The following is a 19230-nucleotide window of genomic DNA, read 5'->3' as shown; positions in this document are numbered from 1 at the left end:
AGAAATTAAATGAACATAATAACAATAGTTTTTCTCATACCTTGTGGAGTCTTTGTTCTTGTTTTTGTCTATTTTTTCTTCTTCGTATCGAAAGCTCCACCCGATTCTACAGTAGCAGAGAATACGAATAAGGTTTGAGAGATTTTGAGAGAGATTTAAAATTCTCCAGTAGCAGTTTTGAATGTGAAGAATGAACATTTTTTTTTCATATTCAAGCGCAAATGATTTGAAATTAATTGATACACGTTCATTAATGAGATTGGATTTTTTTGGTATTGGGCCTGCTTGGTTAAACTTAGATAGGAAATTGTTTGGATGTATAATCCAACTGTTATAAATAATAATTGTCAAAGTTTAAATAATGAAACGATTTATTTTACAAAAATTATAATGAAGGAATGTTAGAAGGACCTGCATCCTCGCGGGTAGTAGGGAGAAGCACATTGGTTAACACAAACATCTAATCTGCTGGATAGAAACGTCTTTATTTGGTAATTAAACTAAATTCAACACTAGTGACAAGTACAAACTACAAAGACAGTAGCTAGAAAGCTAGAAAACTGAGATGGGAACCTCGTACCATTGTTTGAGGCAGTCAGAATGGAGTAAAAAATTTTTCCTTGACAAATTGCTATGAATACTTTCATGAATTTTTTGTCTGGTGAGGTAGTCTTCTCCCCGGTGAGCAACCCTGCATTTGATCTCATGAAAGTGGCTGCCCTGTAGTGAATCCGTTGCTAGGCCCTAGCTCAGGGTCAGAGGAAACACTTTGCTTGCCCTTATGTGGATCAACGGCCTCCATCTTCCTTCATAAACAATTCAGCTTAGTTATGAAATGTTTAAATAGAGAAATAACTACGAGTTATTTAATGAAAGACAAAAGACTCTTTCGAATTTTGGTCGGTTATGCACGAGGTAAAAGAGGCTCTAAAGCGGATGAAAAAATGGCAGGACAGTAAGACCCGATAATATTTCAATTGAAGTTTGGAAGAGTCTTGGAGAGAAAGATATCAGTTGGTTAACCAAACATTTTAATGAGATTTTAAGGTTAAAGAAGATGCCAGATGAGTGGAGAAAAAATACATTGGTATCTATCTACAAGAATAAGGGGGATATATAAAGTTGCAGAAATTATAGAAGAATCAAGCTCATGAGTCATACCATGAAATTATGGGAAAGAATGATAGAACGGAGGTTGAGACAAGAGACACAAGTAACAGAGAACCAATTTGGTTTTATGTCAGGTAGATCCACCACTGAAGTGATATACTTGTTAAAAAAGATGATAGAGAGATATTGTAGTAATAAAAGGAATCTACATATAGTGTTTATTGATTTGGAAAAAGCGTACGACAGGATGCCAAAAGAGGTCTTATGGAAGGTTTTGGAAAAGAAGAGAGTAAGGATCGCATATATGCGTGCAATTAAAGACATGTATGATGGGGCTACAACTAGTGTGAAGACTCAAGGTAAAATGACAGAAGAATTTCATATTAGTATAGAATTACACCAGAGATCATCTTTAAGTCCATACCTTTTCACATTAGTCTTGGAAGTACTCACAGAGCATATCCAAGAACCTGTGCCATCATACATGCTTTTTGCCAATGATATCGTCCTTATGAGAGAGTCAAGGAAAGACCTAAATAAGAAATTGGATTTATGGAGAGAAGCTCTAGAAGTGTATAGTCTGCGCATAAGCCGTAGTAAAATGGAATATATGGAATGTAAGTTCGGTCGCAGAAGAGAAACCCTAATACAGAGGTGAAGATTGGAGAAAAATCTTACGAAAAATTTTGATACATGATAGAGCTCAATGACATCGTTTGATCCATGTAGCCAACCCCACCTAATGGGACAAGGCCTTATTGTTATTGTTGTTGTTGTAATCATTATGCTCTGCCTTCTAATACCAGTATGCAGTACATGTAATGTTATCAATAATGTTGAAGATCTTACACTGGCATGTAAATTCAGTTTCCTGAGAACCAAGGGGATGCCCTAGTTGTTGAAGTCCAAGATTTAAAAAAGGCAGTCCAGGTTGAATCCCAATTTCATCCCTCAGTGATAATCCTGTAAGCTCTCTATTGCTATATCATCTGTAAATATAATTCTTCTCTTTTACACCACCCACATACATGACATGTAATGCATCTGCTTAGTATACAGAGTGACAATCAAATAAAGGTTCTAACTCTACCAAACAGAAGTTTTTTAAGTTCATTGATGAAAGAAGAATGAATAATATTAAGATAAGAATTGCATCGAGAAAAGGACATAACAGTTTATTAATAGAATATATCTTTAAAGTTATTAAGGAATCAAATCGGAAACTCTGAGATCTATTATCAAGAATCATACATATCTGTTCTATGTGACTAAGGTTTCAGTGTACTTATCCAAAGAGAAAATTCTTTTAACTTTACTCATCTCATTACTAATTGGAATTTTTTCAAATGGGACAACATGGTTTTAAATCATATGATTGTCTGAATTTTGGCTGGTAACAACCAAGATGGTCAATTCTCAATGTGGCAACTCCAACCATGGACTGCCTGGAGCTTGTGAGAGAGGTGCTTGAACCCTAAATAAAGGCCAGAAGTGAGAGGAGATTGACCAGGCAGGAGGTAAAAATTCTCTCAAGTTTCAACAATGAGCAAGCACTTCTATGATTTAAGTTAATCTGCTTTACAGGCATTCATTAGAAATCCTTGAAATTACATAGGTTGTTGAGAGGGTTTATGCAAACTATTACGTAATATATATATATATATATATATATATATATATATATATATATATATATATATCCTCTTGGACAGAAAATCTTCATTTCTTCTCATCTAATATTGATCCTAACTAATGTACAGTTTATAACATTTGTTATAATGTAACCTCCTGTTTGTAAATGGAGAATCAGTTAACGATTTCTTAATCCATTTTCACAGAGAAGCCTCCTTTTGGACTGTGAAACTCGAATAGAAAGTCTTCTGACTACAGTTTTCGAGAGCTCACCATCAGGTTTAACTGAGCATTTAGTCCAGCATCCTGTTCTGCAGCACCAGCTCTGTATCCTGCCATACATGTCTACGGCAGTCTTCATGATGTACTATCTCTAGATGCTCAAACTGATGCTCTTTTAGGCGCATTTATTCATGAATAAGATTCAGCACTATCCTTGAACAGCAAACTTTGTCTGAAGCTTGCTTTTCCATGGAAGTTGTATCCTTTCAGCCCTAACTTTTCTCAGGCCAATGAGTTAGATAATATAGTATACAAAGATTAAAATAACAGCTCATATAAAAGTAAAAATGCCTTTCTGGATCGTTTATGCAATGGTAATACATTAAATAACTCTCTTTTCGTTTGTGTCAAGCACCACTGAGGGTTACCTAATGGATACCATCACCATCTCAACTGCATACCTAAAGAACCTTTGTGTTTCTATAAAAAATGAAATTCAAGCAGATATAAAGATCCACAGCCAGCATATATTTCCTAGGTATTCATCAAATTTCTTTACAGAAACTAATCAACAATACATTTTCGTTCCTATTTAGAAATGTTTCTTTATGGTACTAATCAACAATAATTCTTCATCGTTTCTATTCTTAAACTATAGCCATATTTACTCCGAGCAATAATTTCTTTTGATTACTTAATAGAATTTCTGACATCTGTACTCCAATTTTCAGTTCAATTGACCTGACAAACATCACAGCACTGAGCTGTGTAACCGGCTGAGAACTTTACTTTCTGCATGGCCACCATCTTGTCCACAGGCGCATGTGAACGGCACCTTGAGTCGTGGAATACAAGGTTTATCTAAGAAACTTCTCTGGCAGTGCACTTACAAGTACAATAGTGAACAGCATTTGAGGACACTCTCCTTTCTCATTACTCAAAGTTCCCAAAAATGGCATCTTATTGCCTATTTCTGTATTTCTTCAAGAAAAATGTCATCAAACTTCCACATTATGATATGGCTCCTATTCAATGTCTATCTCTATCTCTAATTTTATTCACTATGATAGGTGAATTGACATCACTTGGGTCATTGTCAACCTGGTTTCATCATATCCAAAGAAACGGCATAATTTATTACTGTCAGTCACCAATAATCCCCACAAGAACATGCGCCGCCATCAAAATGGTGAAATCTATTGGAATCTCGCAAAACTATCTGCCGATTAACAATCTTTGATATATATTTGAAAGCAGTGTGACAGTCCCCACAAACCCGAAGGTTCTTCATTATCCTGATTGGTAATTCAGACTTGCGAGTGAGAACAAAAGCAATTGCCAACTTTTCACTATGATAGCTCAACAGCTCTTCTTTGTTTTCAAGTTCAACATCATAGAGTGCGTATTTGCTTTCAGGCACATATCCAGCATCCCTTATTTTCTTCATTAGCTCCTTCAGTTTTTCGTAGATTTTATCTTTTTCCGGATGTGTTTGATCTCCAGCCACAAATACATGAACTTCATCCTTCATTGTCACCCAACTACACCCAGCTTCCTTCTTCACTGCAGCCTTCCTCATTGCCAGCCTTGCCTCCGCCACATCTCCCCACATCCCGCCAGCAGCATACATGTTCGAAAGCAGCACATAGTTCACAGCATTCTGGGGCTCTAGCTGAATAAGCATCTTGGCAGCCTTCCGTCCTAGCTCTGTATTTCGGCCATTTGTTCGACAACATGCTCCTAAAACTGTTCTCCAAATGAGAACATTAGGATCCATTGGCATTGTTTTGATAAAGTCATCTAGCCTGTTGACATCACCTGCTCGCCCAAGGAGGTCTGCCATACAAGAAAAGTGCTCTATTCGAGGTGCTAGTCCATATACTTCATTCATTGACTTGAAATGCTCAAGTCCTTCATCAACTAAACCTACATGACTACAAGCTGATAGGACCCCAACAAAGGTAACATGATCTGGCAATTGCCCTTGCTGTTTCATCTCTGTGAAAAGCTTTAAAGCCTTTTGTCCATGTCCATGACGTGCATAGCCTGATATCATTGAATTCCAAGAATACATGTTGCGCACAGACATCAATTCAAAGAATCTTGACGCATAATCTATCTTTCCACACTTTGCATACATGTCAACTAGTGCACTACCGACAACAACATCAGTTTCTAAACAAGCTCTTATAGCACATGCATGGACTTCCATACCACGCTCTAAAGTTGCAACTGAAGCACATGCACTCAAAACAGTGGCAAGAGTGAAACCATCCAATCTTTGGCCCTCTTGCATCATGTACGATACCAAATCCATGGCCTTGTGCAGGGTGTCGTTGTGTATATATCCAGAAATCATGGAATTCCAACTGACTTCGTCTCTTCGCTCAGACATTCTGGAAAAGATAGTCTCACAGTCCTCCATCTGCCCAGACCTTCCGTAGAAAGCTAGGAGTGCATTCTCAATGGCATTGTCATCAAAAGCAGAATATTTTAATATCAAGGTATGGATTTGACGGCCCAATTCAAGAAGTGAAAGAGAAGAAACTGCTGCTAAAATATTTATAAATGTGACTCTATTAGGCCTCCACCCGGCTCGCAACATCTCCAGGAAATATTTTGTAGCCTCTGAAACAGATGTTTCTGAAGTTGCTAGTGCACCAATGAAAGAATTCCAAGAAATCTGATCATACTCTGGCATCTGAAAAAATACTTTCCGACACTCATTCATATAATCAGTTTCTGCATATACTGTAAGAATAGCATTTGAAACTGAAACATCCGAATCAAGCCCCAATTTAATCCCTTCACCATGTATCTGTCGTCCTAACATGATCCAACCCAGGCTTGCACAGGAACTCAAAGTGCTAATAACTGAGAAATTTGAGGGCACCATTCCATGTCTCCTCATTGTATTAAAACAGGCAACTGCTTCCTCAAATTGCTCATTATGGTCAAGGCCAGAGATCATAGAATTCCACGAGACAATATCTTTATTAGGCATGAGTTGAAAAATTGAGCAAGCATTATGGATGGCACCACATTTTGCATACAGATTAACAAGTGCATTTCCAATCGGAATCCAGAAATCAAATAATTCTCTGCGAATCAAATAAGCATGAACCTCTTGACCCTTTCTCTTGCCTTCGTTCAAATTTGAGAATTCAGTAAAAGCACTTAGAAGAACCACATAAGATTCTGCGTTTATTTGAACCATATCTTTCATTTCCTTGAATATGTTAGCTGCTTCTTCACCCTGGTGCTGCCTTGTCAATCCAACCATTAACCCATTCATAGTCACTACATTCATATTACGCATCTGCCGAACAATTATTTTTGCCCATTCAGTTAAGCCGTATCTTGCAAAGCCATTGACTAATGCACTACCAACATACAAATCTTGTAGAAATCCAGATTTCTCAATCCTTGTTAAAATCTGCTCAAGCAAAATCAATCGACAGTCAAACACAGAGCATGCAGCAGTTACTAAGCTACAGAAGGTATATTCATTAGGCGTGAAGGTGAGCTCTGTGGCTTCCCTTTGCATGCTTGAAAATAGCTCAAAAGCAGAAGTTGGATCCCCCCTACGGCAATACACTGAAATAATAGAATTCCATGATGTGGAGTTCTTAATTTGTATTTCATCAAAAACTCGGCGAGCATCATCAATGGAACCGGAGCAATTTGAATACATGGACATGAGCACATTAGACAAGATTATGTCTGAAGAAAATGGAGACTTAGAAATTAAGGCATGAATATCCATGCCGAGTTTAAGCCTAGTTGGACCTCCGTCTTGGCAAGCTTGAAGGGCACTACCAATGGCATAGTGATTTGGCATGAGGCCAGCAGATATCATCTCTTTGAATAAAATACAAGCGTCATCAGGCATGCCATTTTGTGCATATCCTGAAATCAAACAAGACCAGGAAACAGTGTTCCTTTGGGGCATTTCAGCAAACAGCTTCCGTGCGCAAAACAAATTGCCAATTCTGACATAAATGTTGACAAGAGTATTGGACAGGAAAACATCACTGGAAAACCCAGTCTTGTATAACTGCAAATGGAGCTGATGCGCATCCCTCACGGAAGAAGAACTTTTGTATCGCTGGGCTAGCAAGTCATGATACTCCAAACTCAAAGGTGGAGAATTTAGTTGGTGGTGGGATAACTTGTCATGAAGCAACTTTTGTGGAGGTGGGAAGACAGTGACAGCATGCCTTGAATTGTAAAAGAGTCGCCTTTGGCAGCGTGGATATGAGGTACCGCCAAAACATCTCATGCTTTTGGCCACTCTACCGAGTCATCCTCTACTTCAAACGGGTTCTGGTGATCACCGAAAGGACTGATAGGTTAGAAATAAAAAATGGCGGTAAAGAAATATAACCCCGCGGAAGGCGACGAAGCAAGAGACAACCCGCGAGTTGCTTCTGCCGCCGGCGACGAGGAGCCCAGGGAAGGCCACAAGACATTGAGACGCCGGCGAGTGTGCCTGAGACAAGACTCAGACTGAGAGACAGAATCAATTCAGGCAGTGGCAGAATCGAACAGAGACAACCACGCACGCTGCAATGCAGGTAGCAACAACCACGCACAGCTCGAGCACTCACTGGCGGAGGGAGGCGCGGCGAGACACGAGTAGCCGAGCACAGACGGAGGAGAGAGGCGAGACGCGAGCACACGACGCAGAGGATCCGGCGAGAGGCGCGGCGACGGCGGCGAGCATGCGGTGGCGGTGAACCGAGATGAGCTGAGAGAGAGACGAGGGTGGGTGGGGTGGTATCTTCAGAACTAGTTTGTTTTTTTTTTTTTCAAATAAAAAACTTCAAACCCGCTTCCCCAGTTTTCGCAAAAGGCCAAAATCCAACAAAGTCAAACAGCTTCCCACCGATTTATGTACGTGTTTGGAATACGGTTTACAAATTAAGTAAAACTAATTTTATAATTTTTTTTTTCAAAGATAATAGATTATATTTTATTAATTATTGAAAAATGGAATACAAAGATATCTAAAAGTAAGACAGCATATTAAAAGGTGAGAATTTTCTAAAAACACTACATTGAAGGTATTCATCCAACGGTGCATGGTCGAAAAAAGAAGAAAAATCTCAAAGAAGAAAGAATGATAAATCAAATTGAATGCAACTAAGAGCTTGCTTCATGGAGATGATGATCTAAACTGGGAGTTCTTTGGATTTCACAGAGCAACTTGACAGAGCTTGCTAGAATGGCAGACGGCATTGAAGTAGAACCTTCAAAAATTAACTGGTTGCGAGCTTTCCAACAGTTTCAGCAAATGATGGCAAGCAATTGAGGATTACAGTCAGCATTCTTCAACGGGTTAAGCATCTCTGTTGATGCAGTCCACCATGTCCAAAAGTCATTAGGACTCTGAGGGGAAAGACAGTGACGAAGATAACTTTGAGACCATACATCTTTAATTCTAGAGCAATCGATCAAACAATGAGTGACTGTTTCGGTTGTTTCATGACAGCAGGGGCATATTGGTGATATAGATGGGATGCAGTGATGAATCTGAGCAAGCACCGGAAGCCGGTCATGGAGAGCTTTCCAGATAAATAGCTTAATGTTGTGAGGCAAGTTCAACTTCCATAGATCAATCCACGGCTTTTTCTGCTGCATATAATTAGGGCAAAGCTCCAGAGGTGGATGGTAAAATAAATAGCCAATTCTGTAACCTGAAGCTGTATCATATTGCTTGGATTTGTTCAAATCCCATTGCAATTTGTCTCTACTCTGCTGAATTTTAACTGACAAAATCCTGTTTGCAACATTTTGGGGAAATAATTCTTGAATGAGATTCTGATTCCAATTCCTATCTTCAGTAATTAGATCTTTAACTCTTGGAATCAACTCAGAAATAGCCTGTCTATTTGGCATGTCAGAAATCATTAAAGGATACGGAGGAGGCAGCCAAGGATCCTCAAAGGTTCGGATATTCTCTCCAGTACCCACAGCTCAATTAAGACCTTTTTCAACAATCTTTCGGCCTTCTAGTATGCTTCTCCATCCCCAAGAAGGGAAGACTTCAATTTCTGCCATTATAGCATTATCATTGCTAAAGTATTTACTTCTTAGGATTTTGGATAATAAGGAAGTAGGCTGTGTTACGAGTCGCCAAAACTGTTTGCCTAAAAGCGCCAGATTTTGGATTCTGAGATCTTTAAATCCAAGGCCTCCTTCTTTTCGTGGACGAGTCATAGTGTCCCAGCTAATCCAAGCTATCCGCCTTTCAGAACCTTTTTGTCCCCACCAGAACTGAGAAAGTAGAGAGTGAATTTCCGAAATTAAACCATCAGGCAACTTGAAGCAAGACAATGTATAAATAGGAATAGCTTCTCCCACTGCCTTAAGCAATACGTGTCTACCACCTAACGATAGAAGATTGCGCTTCCACCATTGGATTCTTTTCCGAACCTTTTCTTTGATCATACTAAAAGAAGCCTTTTTCGATTTAGAGACTGTAGAAGGCAAACCAATGTATTTATCCTGAGCCCCAATATGATTAATATTTATAGAGTTAGTGCATGTTTGGGCGCCATTATTTTAAAAAAAAAAAGATATTCTTTCAATGAAAAAGATCTTTTTTTATTTTTTAACGTGTTTGGCAAATTTCTAGTAGTAAAAGTAAAAGCACTAGTAAAATAAAAAAAAGATCTTTTTTGAGAAGCTGTAATTTACATCTTTTTTTAAAAGATATTTTTTTCTTAAAAAAAAAAGATGTTTTTCATGTAATAAATAAACAAAAAAGTACTTTTATATTGTTATACCCAAACATAATTGATAGATAAAAAGACCTTTTTACATGAAATATCCAAACATAAAATTACTTTTACTTCTCTATAAGATCTTTTCTTAAAAGCTCATCCAAACAAGCCCTTAGCCAGTAGTGTACGAGTAGTGGAGGGAGTGTTGTGGCTAAAGAATACAGTAGATTTATTAAGATTTACCCTCTGACCACTAATGCTTTCATAAGAATTCAATAAATGCAGGATATTTGAACATGCTTCAGGATTAGCCTTACAGAATAAGATGGAATCATCAGCAAAGAGGAGGTGGTTGACCTTGGGACATCGTCTATGTATCTGAAGACCCTGAATTAGTCTGTTTTGTTCTGCCTTGTGTAGCAAGAAGGAGAGACCTTCTGTACAGAAGAGAAAAAGATAGGGAGATAGAGGATCTCCTTGTCGAATACCTCTATTTGGTTTGAAGAAACCATAAGGTTGTTGATGAATGGATTTTTGACGGTTTAGAATTTCACAAATGAATTCTCGTTGCAAGTATAGTTTCTAAACCAAACAATAATCCTTTCATACAAAAGATTGTTTGTCACAAGTAACAAACCCCTAAAATTAATAACCGAAGTATTCAAACCTCGGGTCGTTCTCCCTAGGAATTGTAATGAAGTGTCTTGTTATCGGTTGTGAGTTATATTTGGGGTTTTGATATGAAGCATGAAAGATAAATGGTAAGAAAGTAAACTAATGGCTAAAAAGGTCTTGGCAAGGGTTGGTGGTCAAAGATCTCTATCCTAATCACTAACCACAATATGAGAATTGGCAAGGATTAATCTCATTAAATCATCCTCTAACTAGTAGTAAAGAAAAGTCAAATGAGCTATGTCAATCCTAGTCCATAAGTCCTAACTCTCCACTAATTCAATTAGTGAGAACTAGAATCAATGAATCCCAATCATCAATTACTTGGACATTAGTAACTCAAGAGTTCCTAAGTTACCTTTCCAAGCCAAGAACATAAAACTCTACTCTAAAATCCAACCAAGCATTTCATCAAACACTTGGAAGGCACAAAAGAAAAACATAGTAAATCGACAACAAGAATTAATTCTAACTACAATCAAATGCAAAGAATTAACAACAACAATTAAAGGAAACAAGATCTACATGAATTACTTCCTATTGAATTGAAAGAAAATGGAATGAACAATAGTAGATCTACAACAAAACATAAGAACAACATAAAGGAAATTACAACAAAAGAATGGAAGAAGAATGAATGTAACAACAAAGAATTGAGAGGTAGAAGGAGATGAAAGCATGAATTAAAATCTAGATCTAAGATTATTGAACTAAACCTAATCCTAATTCTAGAGAGAAGAGAGAGCTTCTCTCTCTAACTCTAACTACTTCTAAAACTAAACTATGACTAATGATTAAAGTATATTGATCCCTCTTCAATCCTTGGCTTAAATAGCATCAAAAATGAGTTGGATTGGGCCCACAAGGCTTCTAAAATCGCTGGCCACGTGTTGCATTAAGTGAGTCATGTGCCACCAACGGCGCGTCCGCGTACCGTGCGCGTGCGCGCCACCATACGTGTGGCAACTATGGCAAATCTTATATCGTTTCGAAGCCCCGGATGTTAGCTTTCCAACCCAACTGGAACCGCATCATTTGGACCTCTGTAGCTCAAGTTATGGCCGATTAAGTGCGAAGAGGTCGGCTTGACAGCTTTCCGGTTCTTCCATTTCTTCATGAGTTCTCCAACTTTTCATGCTTTCTTTCTTCATTCCCTTGATCCAATCTTTGCCTCCTAAACCTTAAATCACTTAACAAACATATCAAAGCATCTAATAGAATCAAGGTGAATTAAATTTAGCTATTTTGAGTCCTAAAAAGCATGTTTTCACTCTTAAGCACAATTAAAGGAGAATATACAAAACCATGCTATTTCATTGAATAAATGTGGGTAAAAGGTGATAAAATCCCCTAAATTCAATACAAGATAAACCGTCAAATTGGGGTTTGTCAACCTCCCCACACTTAAACCAAGCATGTCCTCATGCTTAAACCAAGAATGAAGTAAGGGTATGGTATTTATTCAATGGAAACTAACTAAATGCAATCTACCTATATGCAACTGTCTAAATGAATGCAAGTGCTTGGTCAAAATAAATCAATTCCCAAGAAACATATATGCACAAGGGCTAAGGACTAGCAAGTCTAATCCACAATTGAATTGAGTTATTGAATATTTTTACAAACTTGCATGAAGAATGATAATCATAGGTGAAAACATGTAATTGAGCATCAAACCCTCACCGGATGTGTTTGCACTCTATTCGCTCAAGTGTTTAGGGTTGATTCACTCAATTCTCCTCTATTTCATGCTTTCCAAGATTTGTTTTTCTTCTAACAATCAACATTTATTTCATGCATGCATACAAGTATCATGAGGTCTTTTCATTGGTTGTAATGGGGCTAGGGTCAAGGTAGGATGCATATTTGGTCAAGTGAGCTTGAAATTTGAATCTTTGATAAGCTTAAACTTCCCACCTAACCTATGACATCCTATACAATTAAGTTCTAATCTAACTACCCATTTTTCACCTTTTCACATACTCATGCATTTTCTTTTCATTTCACAACTCATATGCATTGATCTTATTAAGCTTCACCTTGGGGCATTTTGTCCCCTTTTTATTTCTTTCTTTTTCGTTTTCTTTCTTTTTCCATTTTTTTCTATACTTTTCATATATTTTTTTTTGTTTTTCTCATTTTTTCTTTCTTTCAAACTGTATACAAGAGTACCAATGCATAAGGTCTATACATTTAATCAATACATGAGCATGTACCCAATTCCCAATATTTACAATAATAATACAAAACTACCCTTTTATTCACCCAATGTCCCAAGGTTCCCACACTTGAATGATACACACACTCTAGCCTAAGCTAATCAAAGATCCAAATAAGAACATTTATTGTTTTTCGCTTTAAGGCTTGTAATGTGCTAAATTAAGAACAAGTGGGTTAATCGTAGGCTCAAATTTGGCTAACAATGGATGATAAGAGGTAAGGCTATTTGGGTAAGTGAGCTAATGAAATAATGGCCTCAATCACATAAATGCATGAATACACAAAATAATGGACATAAAGAATCAAACAAATCAAAGATTACAATCATAGAAAGAGAATAATGCACACAAGAAGGAAAAATAAGTGGTTATAAGATGTAACCACATCATTAGGCTCAAGTCTCACAAGCTTGTGTTCTTAGCTCAAAACATGATCCATAATATATATAATTCAAGCAAGTTCTATGAAAAGTTTTCACTCAAATCAATTGACATGCCCTATAGATAGAAATCTTGAAAAATTCTCATTATTTTGACTAAGCTTATTGTGTATGCATATGCAAAAATAAGAAAATGCAAGTAAAAATCCTAAAATCCTAGAATGAAATGCAAAAGTATTGGAGTTAGAAATTTGTCACCCAAGATTGCCGATCGGTCGGACGACCTCCCCACACTTAAAAGTTTGCACCGTCCTCGGTGCACTCAAAGATGAGCAAGGGGGTACGGCGACTCTCCGGATTGCTATGTGTTCTTTCTTCCGCCTCCATGGTTGCTTGTGGTGCATTCGTTATGAAAAACAAAAATATAACACTATAAGATGAGAAGATATAAAAGCAAGGAAGCATACATGGTTGGAATGAGGTAAATCACTAGAATGAGGTGAGTGAATTAGTGTGACATTAAGAAATATTAGGTGTGTGAATTCTAAATTGCGCGGTTTAGAATACACATTAGCATAAAAGCTATGTCACAAAAGAAGCATGCACTTCACTTATCCTAGTGTGCTTGAGATGCTTTAAGTAAGCTTGTAAGGTAAGACAAGCATTAGAGAAGCATGAAAGCATTCAAGTCAAACATATGGATGGATATAATCATGAACACAATGCATTAAGGTAAATGCATAACATCATCCATCAAGAGGTTGCCTAATCGAGGGAAAAGGATCCAAATCACATGGTGGCTAGCTACAACATGCAATTCAAAAGAGTTATAAGCTCGAAGACAATTCTCATCACTTGGTATTTTTTCAAAAGGTAAGCATGAAGAACTCAAAACCAAGTAACAAAATATAACCTCAATCATAGAATCCAACAAAGATTATCTAAAAACATTCATGCTAAAATAGCATTTAGGCAATAAGGGATATAGCAATGTATAGTAAACAAAGTCAATACTCCAACACTTATGATGAAAAGAGAGAAAATAAAATGAAAACTAAACTAAAACTAACTAATCAACTAACTAACTAACTAAATTGTTAACTAAAATAAATGGTTGTCAATGGTGTTTGGAAGTGTTGGATGAGGGGTAGGAGGAGGGAAGAAGAAAGGAAAAGGGGAGAAATGGAAGGAGGAGAAGAAAAGAAATGGATGGAAGAAAGGGCATCCACGCGCACGCACGCATGGCGCGCGCGCGTCGTTGGCTTATTTCGAGAGTGGCGCGTACGCGTCACGTGCGCGTACGCGCGAGTTGGTTTGTGCGAAAGGCACAACGTTGGCGCGGCGCAGGCACAACTCTCTGAAAAATGTATGGAGGTTGGAACTTCTCAATCCACGCGTACGCACGCATGGCGCGCGCGCGTGGATGGTCGAAAATGCTATAAGTGCGCGTACGCGCCATGTACGCGTACGCGTGGATGGTGCTCTGTTTTTCAAAATTTTTTTTTCTATGTTTTTGCACCAATCCAAGCATTCCAAACCTCCAAACAGCTACCAAAACACCATAAAACCTTATTTAACATACTTAAACTACCAAACATACTCAACTAACTAAACAAAACATGAAATTAAACTAATTCTACCAATATATACAAAAGAGAAAATGAAAGGATTTTACCATGGTGGGTTGTCTCCCACCTAGCACTTTTGTTTATTGTCCTTAAGTTGGACTTATGGGGAGCTCCTCATCAAGGTGGCTTGTGCTTGTATTCATCTTGGAACTCCCACCAATGCTTGGTTCTCCATTGTGCCCCAAGATTCTTCATGGATTGAGCCAAGTCTTGATGGAGTTCTTCACAAGCTTGGGGCTCCCAAAGTTGATCCTCTTCTTGTAGTCCGGGATCCCACACTTTGTTTTCACACTCGTCTTGAGGTTGGTCATCATTATTAGTCCAACCGGGTGGTGAGTAAGGTGAATTCTCTATATAGTGGCCAACAATCCTCCTAGACCCATCTATTTGAGCACTACTCCAACCTTTATATCTCATGTTTGATGCATCAACCATAATGAGCCTTGATTTGCAACGCCAACCACAAAACCTTTTTCGTTTACGCTTCATCCCACAAAGCTCCCTAAGTTGGCCATCCGTTTCAAGCAAACCATATTCAAGTGGGATAATAAAGCTAATAGAAATAAATTTCACCCACTCAAATGAAGGAGTAGATGGCAACCTAGGCAAAGACAACTCCAAGAGTTTTGATAAAGCGTATTCAATTCCCATCCTCCTTTTTCTAAGGATTTCCACCTCTTCACAAGACTTCTCAATTATAATCCTTTGTTCAACAATTTTATATAAACCTTTTCTCCTACTCAAGTCATAAATGGGAGGGTAAGAAAAATTTACCTCCACATTACTTTCCATCTTGTTGGGAGAAGGTTCTTCATGCTCAAAGGATTCTTCACCACTAAGGTTTGATGCTTGATCTTCATCACCAAGGGAACTCACTTCTTGCTCTATCCCATCCAAATCTTCATATGGAATATGTCTTGGAAGGTGTGCACTTTCCTCCCTAGCATCAATTTCAATCATCGTGGAGGGGTTTTCTTCAATTCTAGATTCCCATGGAGGCTCCGCATCTCCTAAGTCTTCAACCAATTCTTCCCTTTCTTCAATAATCATAGCTTCCTCCAATTGTTCCAATACAAAGTAACTTCCCTCATTCTCCACCAATCTCTCTTTTATGTTATGCTCTTCATTTGATTCCCCACATGTAGCCATGGGAGTTCCTTGAGTGTTCAAGCATTGGGATGCTAACCGGTTTACCACCTCATCCAAGGCGGCTGTGAATTGTTGCACATCCCTTTTCATTTCCTCTTGTCCTTGAACAAGAACATCAAGGATGTCATCCATTGGAGGTTGGGGTGGATGGAAGGGTTCATCAATTTGGGGGAAGGGTTCATAGTAGGAAGGTGGTTCTTCTTGGTAGAGTTGTGGTGGTTCAATAATTTCCACTCTTTCCACTTGTTGCACAACACGCTCCATGGTTGCTTGAAGTTGATCCAATGTTTCCTTGAGATGATCCCTTGACTCTTGTTCCTCTTGGATAATATGATTAGGATCATATGGCTCTTGGATTGATGGACATGAATATTCTTCCATGGGAGGTTGTGGTGGAAAGTGGTATTCATCTTGTGGTTGAAAATTTTCATACATTTGTGGTTGAAAATTTTCATACAATTGAGGTGGTTCATCTTGGTAATAACATGGAGGGGGTGGCTCTTGGAAGTGGTGATGTTGAGATGGTGGTGGCTCTATATGTGGTTCATATGGCTCATACGGTTGTTGTAATGGTGGATATGGATGAGGGTCATATGAAGGTGGTTGGTGAAAAGTGGCTTTTGAGTATGGTTGAGGGTTATGTTGAGGGTATGGCTCATAGGCATATGGTGGTGGTTCTTGAAAGTCACAAGGGAGTTCACCATAGCCATTAGATCGATATGCATCAAAGAATGGCTCTTCTTCATAGTGTATTGGTGGAGGTTGTTGCCATGATGATTGATCATAAGCATATGGCTCTTCCCACCTTTGATTGTCCCATCCTTGATACACATCTCCATTATAGTCCTCATCACCTACAACATAGTTGTAATCACACTCATAGCCAAAATGAGAATTCATAATGGAAAGAGAAAACAAAAATCAAAAGATAATGGAAAATAAGAGAAATAAAATTCTACAACTAGCAAATAAAGCAAAAAGCAAGATATTCACACTATTCACATATGTACAATAACCAATAACATAACACCATTGCAATTCCCCGGCAACGGCGCCATTTTGATGAATGGATTTTTGACGGTTTAGAATTTCACAAATGAATTCTCGTTGCAAGTATAGTTTCTAAACCAAACAATAATCCTTTCATACAAAAGATTGTTTGTCACAAGTAACAAACCCCTAAAATTAATAACCGAAGTATTCAAACCTCGGGTCGTTCTCCCTAGGAATTGTAATGAAGTGTCTTGTTATCGGTTGTGAGTTATATTTGGGGTTTTGATATGAAGCATGAAAGATAAATGGTAAGAAAGTAAACTAATGGCTAAAAAGGTCTTGGCAAGGGTTGGTGGTCAAAGATCTCTATCCTAATCACTAACCACAATATGAGAATTGGCAAGGATTAATCTCATTAAATCATCCTCTAACTAGTAGTAAAGAAAAGTCAAATGAGCTATGTCAATCCTAGTCCATAAGTCCTAACTCTCCACTAATTCAATTAGTGAGAACTAGAATCAATGAATCCCAATCATCAATTACTTGGACATTAGTAACTCAAGAGTTCCTAAGTTACCTTTCCAAGCCAAGAACATAAAACTCTACTCTAAAATCCAACCAAGCATTTCATCAAACACTTGGAAGGCACAAAAGAAAAACATAGTAAATCGACAACAAGAATTAATTCTAACTACAATCAAATGCAAAGAATTAACAACAACAATTAAAGGAAACAAGATCTACATGAATTACTTCCTATTGAATTGAAAGAAAATGGAATGAACAATAGTAGATCTACAACAAAACATAAGAACAACATAAAGGAAATTACAACAAAAGAATGGAAGAAGAATGAATGTAACAACAAAGAATTGAGAGGTAGAAGGAGATGAAAGCATGAATTAAAATCTAGATCTAAGATTATTGAACTAAACCTAATCCTAATTCTAGAGAGAAGAGAGAGCTTCTCTCTCTAACTCTAACTACTTCTAAAACTAAACTATGACTAATGATTAAAGTATATTGATCCCTCTTCAATCCTTGGCTTAAATAGCATCAAAAATGAGTTGGATTGGGCCCACAAGGCTTCTAAAATCGCTGGCCACGTGTTGCATTAAGTGAGTCATGTGCCACCAACGGCGCGTCCGCGTACCGTGCGCGTGCGCGCCACCATACGTGTGGCAACTATGGCAAATCTTATATCGTTTCGAAGCCCCGGATGTTAGCTTTCCAACCCAACTGGAACCGCATCATTTGGACCTCTGTAGCTCAAGTTATGGCCGATTAAGTGCGAAGAGGTCGGCTTGACAGCTTTCCGGTTCTTCCATTTCTTCATGAGTTCTCCAACTTTTCATGCTTTCTTTCTTCATTCCCTTGATCCAATCTTTGCCTCCTAAACCTTAAATCACTTAACAAACATATCAAAGCATCTAATAGAATCAAGGTGAATTAAATTTAGCTATTTTGAGTCCTAAAAAGCATGTTTTCACTCTTAAGCACAATTAAAGGAGAATATACAAAACCATGCTATTTCATTGAATAAATGTGGGTAAAAGGTGATAAAATCCCCTAAATTCAATACAAGATAAACCGTCAAATTGGGGTTTGTCAACCTCCCCACACTTAAACCAAGCATGTCCTCATGCTTAAACCAAGAATGAAGTAAGGGTATGGTATTTATTCAATGGAAACTAACTAAATGCAATCTACCTATATGCAACTGTCTAAATGAATGCAAGTGCTTGGTCAAAATAAATCAATTCCCAAGAAACATATATGCACAAGGGCTAAGGACTAGCAAGTCTAATCCACAATTGAATTGAGTTATTGAATATTTTTACAAACTTGCATGAAGAATGATAATCATAGGTGAAAACATGTAATTGAGCATCAAACCCTCACCGGATGTGTTTGCACTCTATTCGCTCAAGTGTTTAGGGTTGATTCACTCAATTCTCCTCTATTTCATGCTTTCCAAGATTTGTTTTTCTTCTAACAATCAACATTTATTTCATGCATGCATACAAGTATCATGAGGTCTTTTCATTGGTTGTAATGGGGCTAGGGTCAAGGTAGGATGCATATTTGGTCAAGTGAGCTTGAAATTTGAATCTTTGATAAGCTTAAACTTCCCACCTAACCTATGACATCCTATACAATTAAGTTCTAATCTAACTACCCATTTTTCACCTTTTCACATACTCATGCATTTTCTTTTCATTTCACAACTCATATGCATTGATCTTATTAAGCTTCACCTTGGGGCATTTTGTCCCCTTTTTATTTCTTTCTTTTTCGTTTTCTTTCTTTTTCCATTTTTTTCTATACTTTTCATATATTTTTTTTTGTTTTTCTCATTTTTTCTTTCTTTCAAACTGTATACAAGAGTACCAATGCATAAGGTCTATACATTTAATCAATACATGAGCATGTACCCAATTCCCAATATTTACAATAATAATACAAAACTACCCTTTTATTCACCCAATGTCCCAAG

At 37.7% G+C, this 19230-nt stretch overlaps 1 protein-coding gene across 1 annotated transcript; it reads right to left on the bottom strand.

Moving 5' to 3' along the window:
* Positions 1–3300: 3300 nt before the first annotated feature.
* On the bottom strand, positions 3301–7804 carry MEF7 (Tetratricopeptide repeat (TPR)-like superfamily protein). The gene has a single exon (XM_016343288.3). The coding sequence runs from the start codon at positions 7244–7246 to the stop codon at positions 4112–4114; it is 3135 nt and encodes a 1044-aa protein (XP_016198774.1). The 5' UTR covers positions 7247–7804; the 3' UTR covers positions 3301–4111.
* Positions 7805–19230: the final 11426 nt, after the last annotated feature.

This window comes from Arachis ipaensis, chromosome B4 (genome assembly GCF_059453495.1).
Source record: "Arachis ipaensis isolate K30076 ecotype BB chromosome B4, ASM5945349v1, whole genome shotgun sequence".
Lineage (NCBI taxonomy): Eukaryota > Viridiplantae > Streptophyta > Magnoliopsida > Fabales > Fabaceae > Arachis > Arachis ipaensis.
Note: the sequence above shows the minus strand (reverse complement) of the source record. Positions and strands in the feature narration are given on the sequence as shown.

Bases quoted from the DNA above. Each gene is read 5' to 3' on its own strand.
- MEF7 (XM_016343288.3), bottom strand. From the start codon at position 7,246: ATGAGATGTTTTGGCGGTACCTCATATCCACGCTGCCAAAGGCGACTC.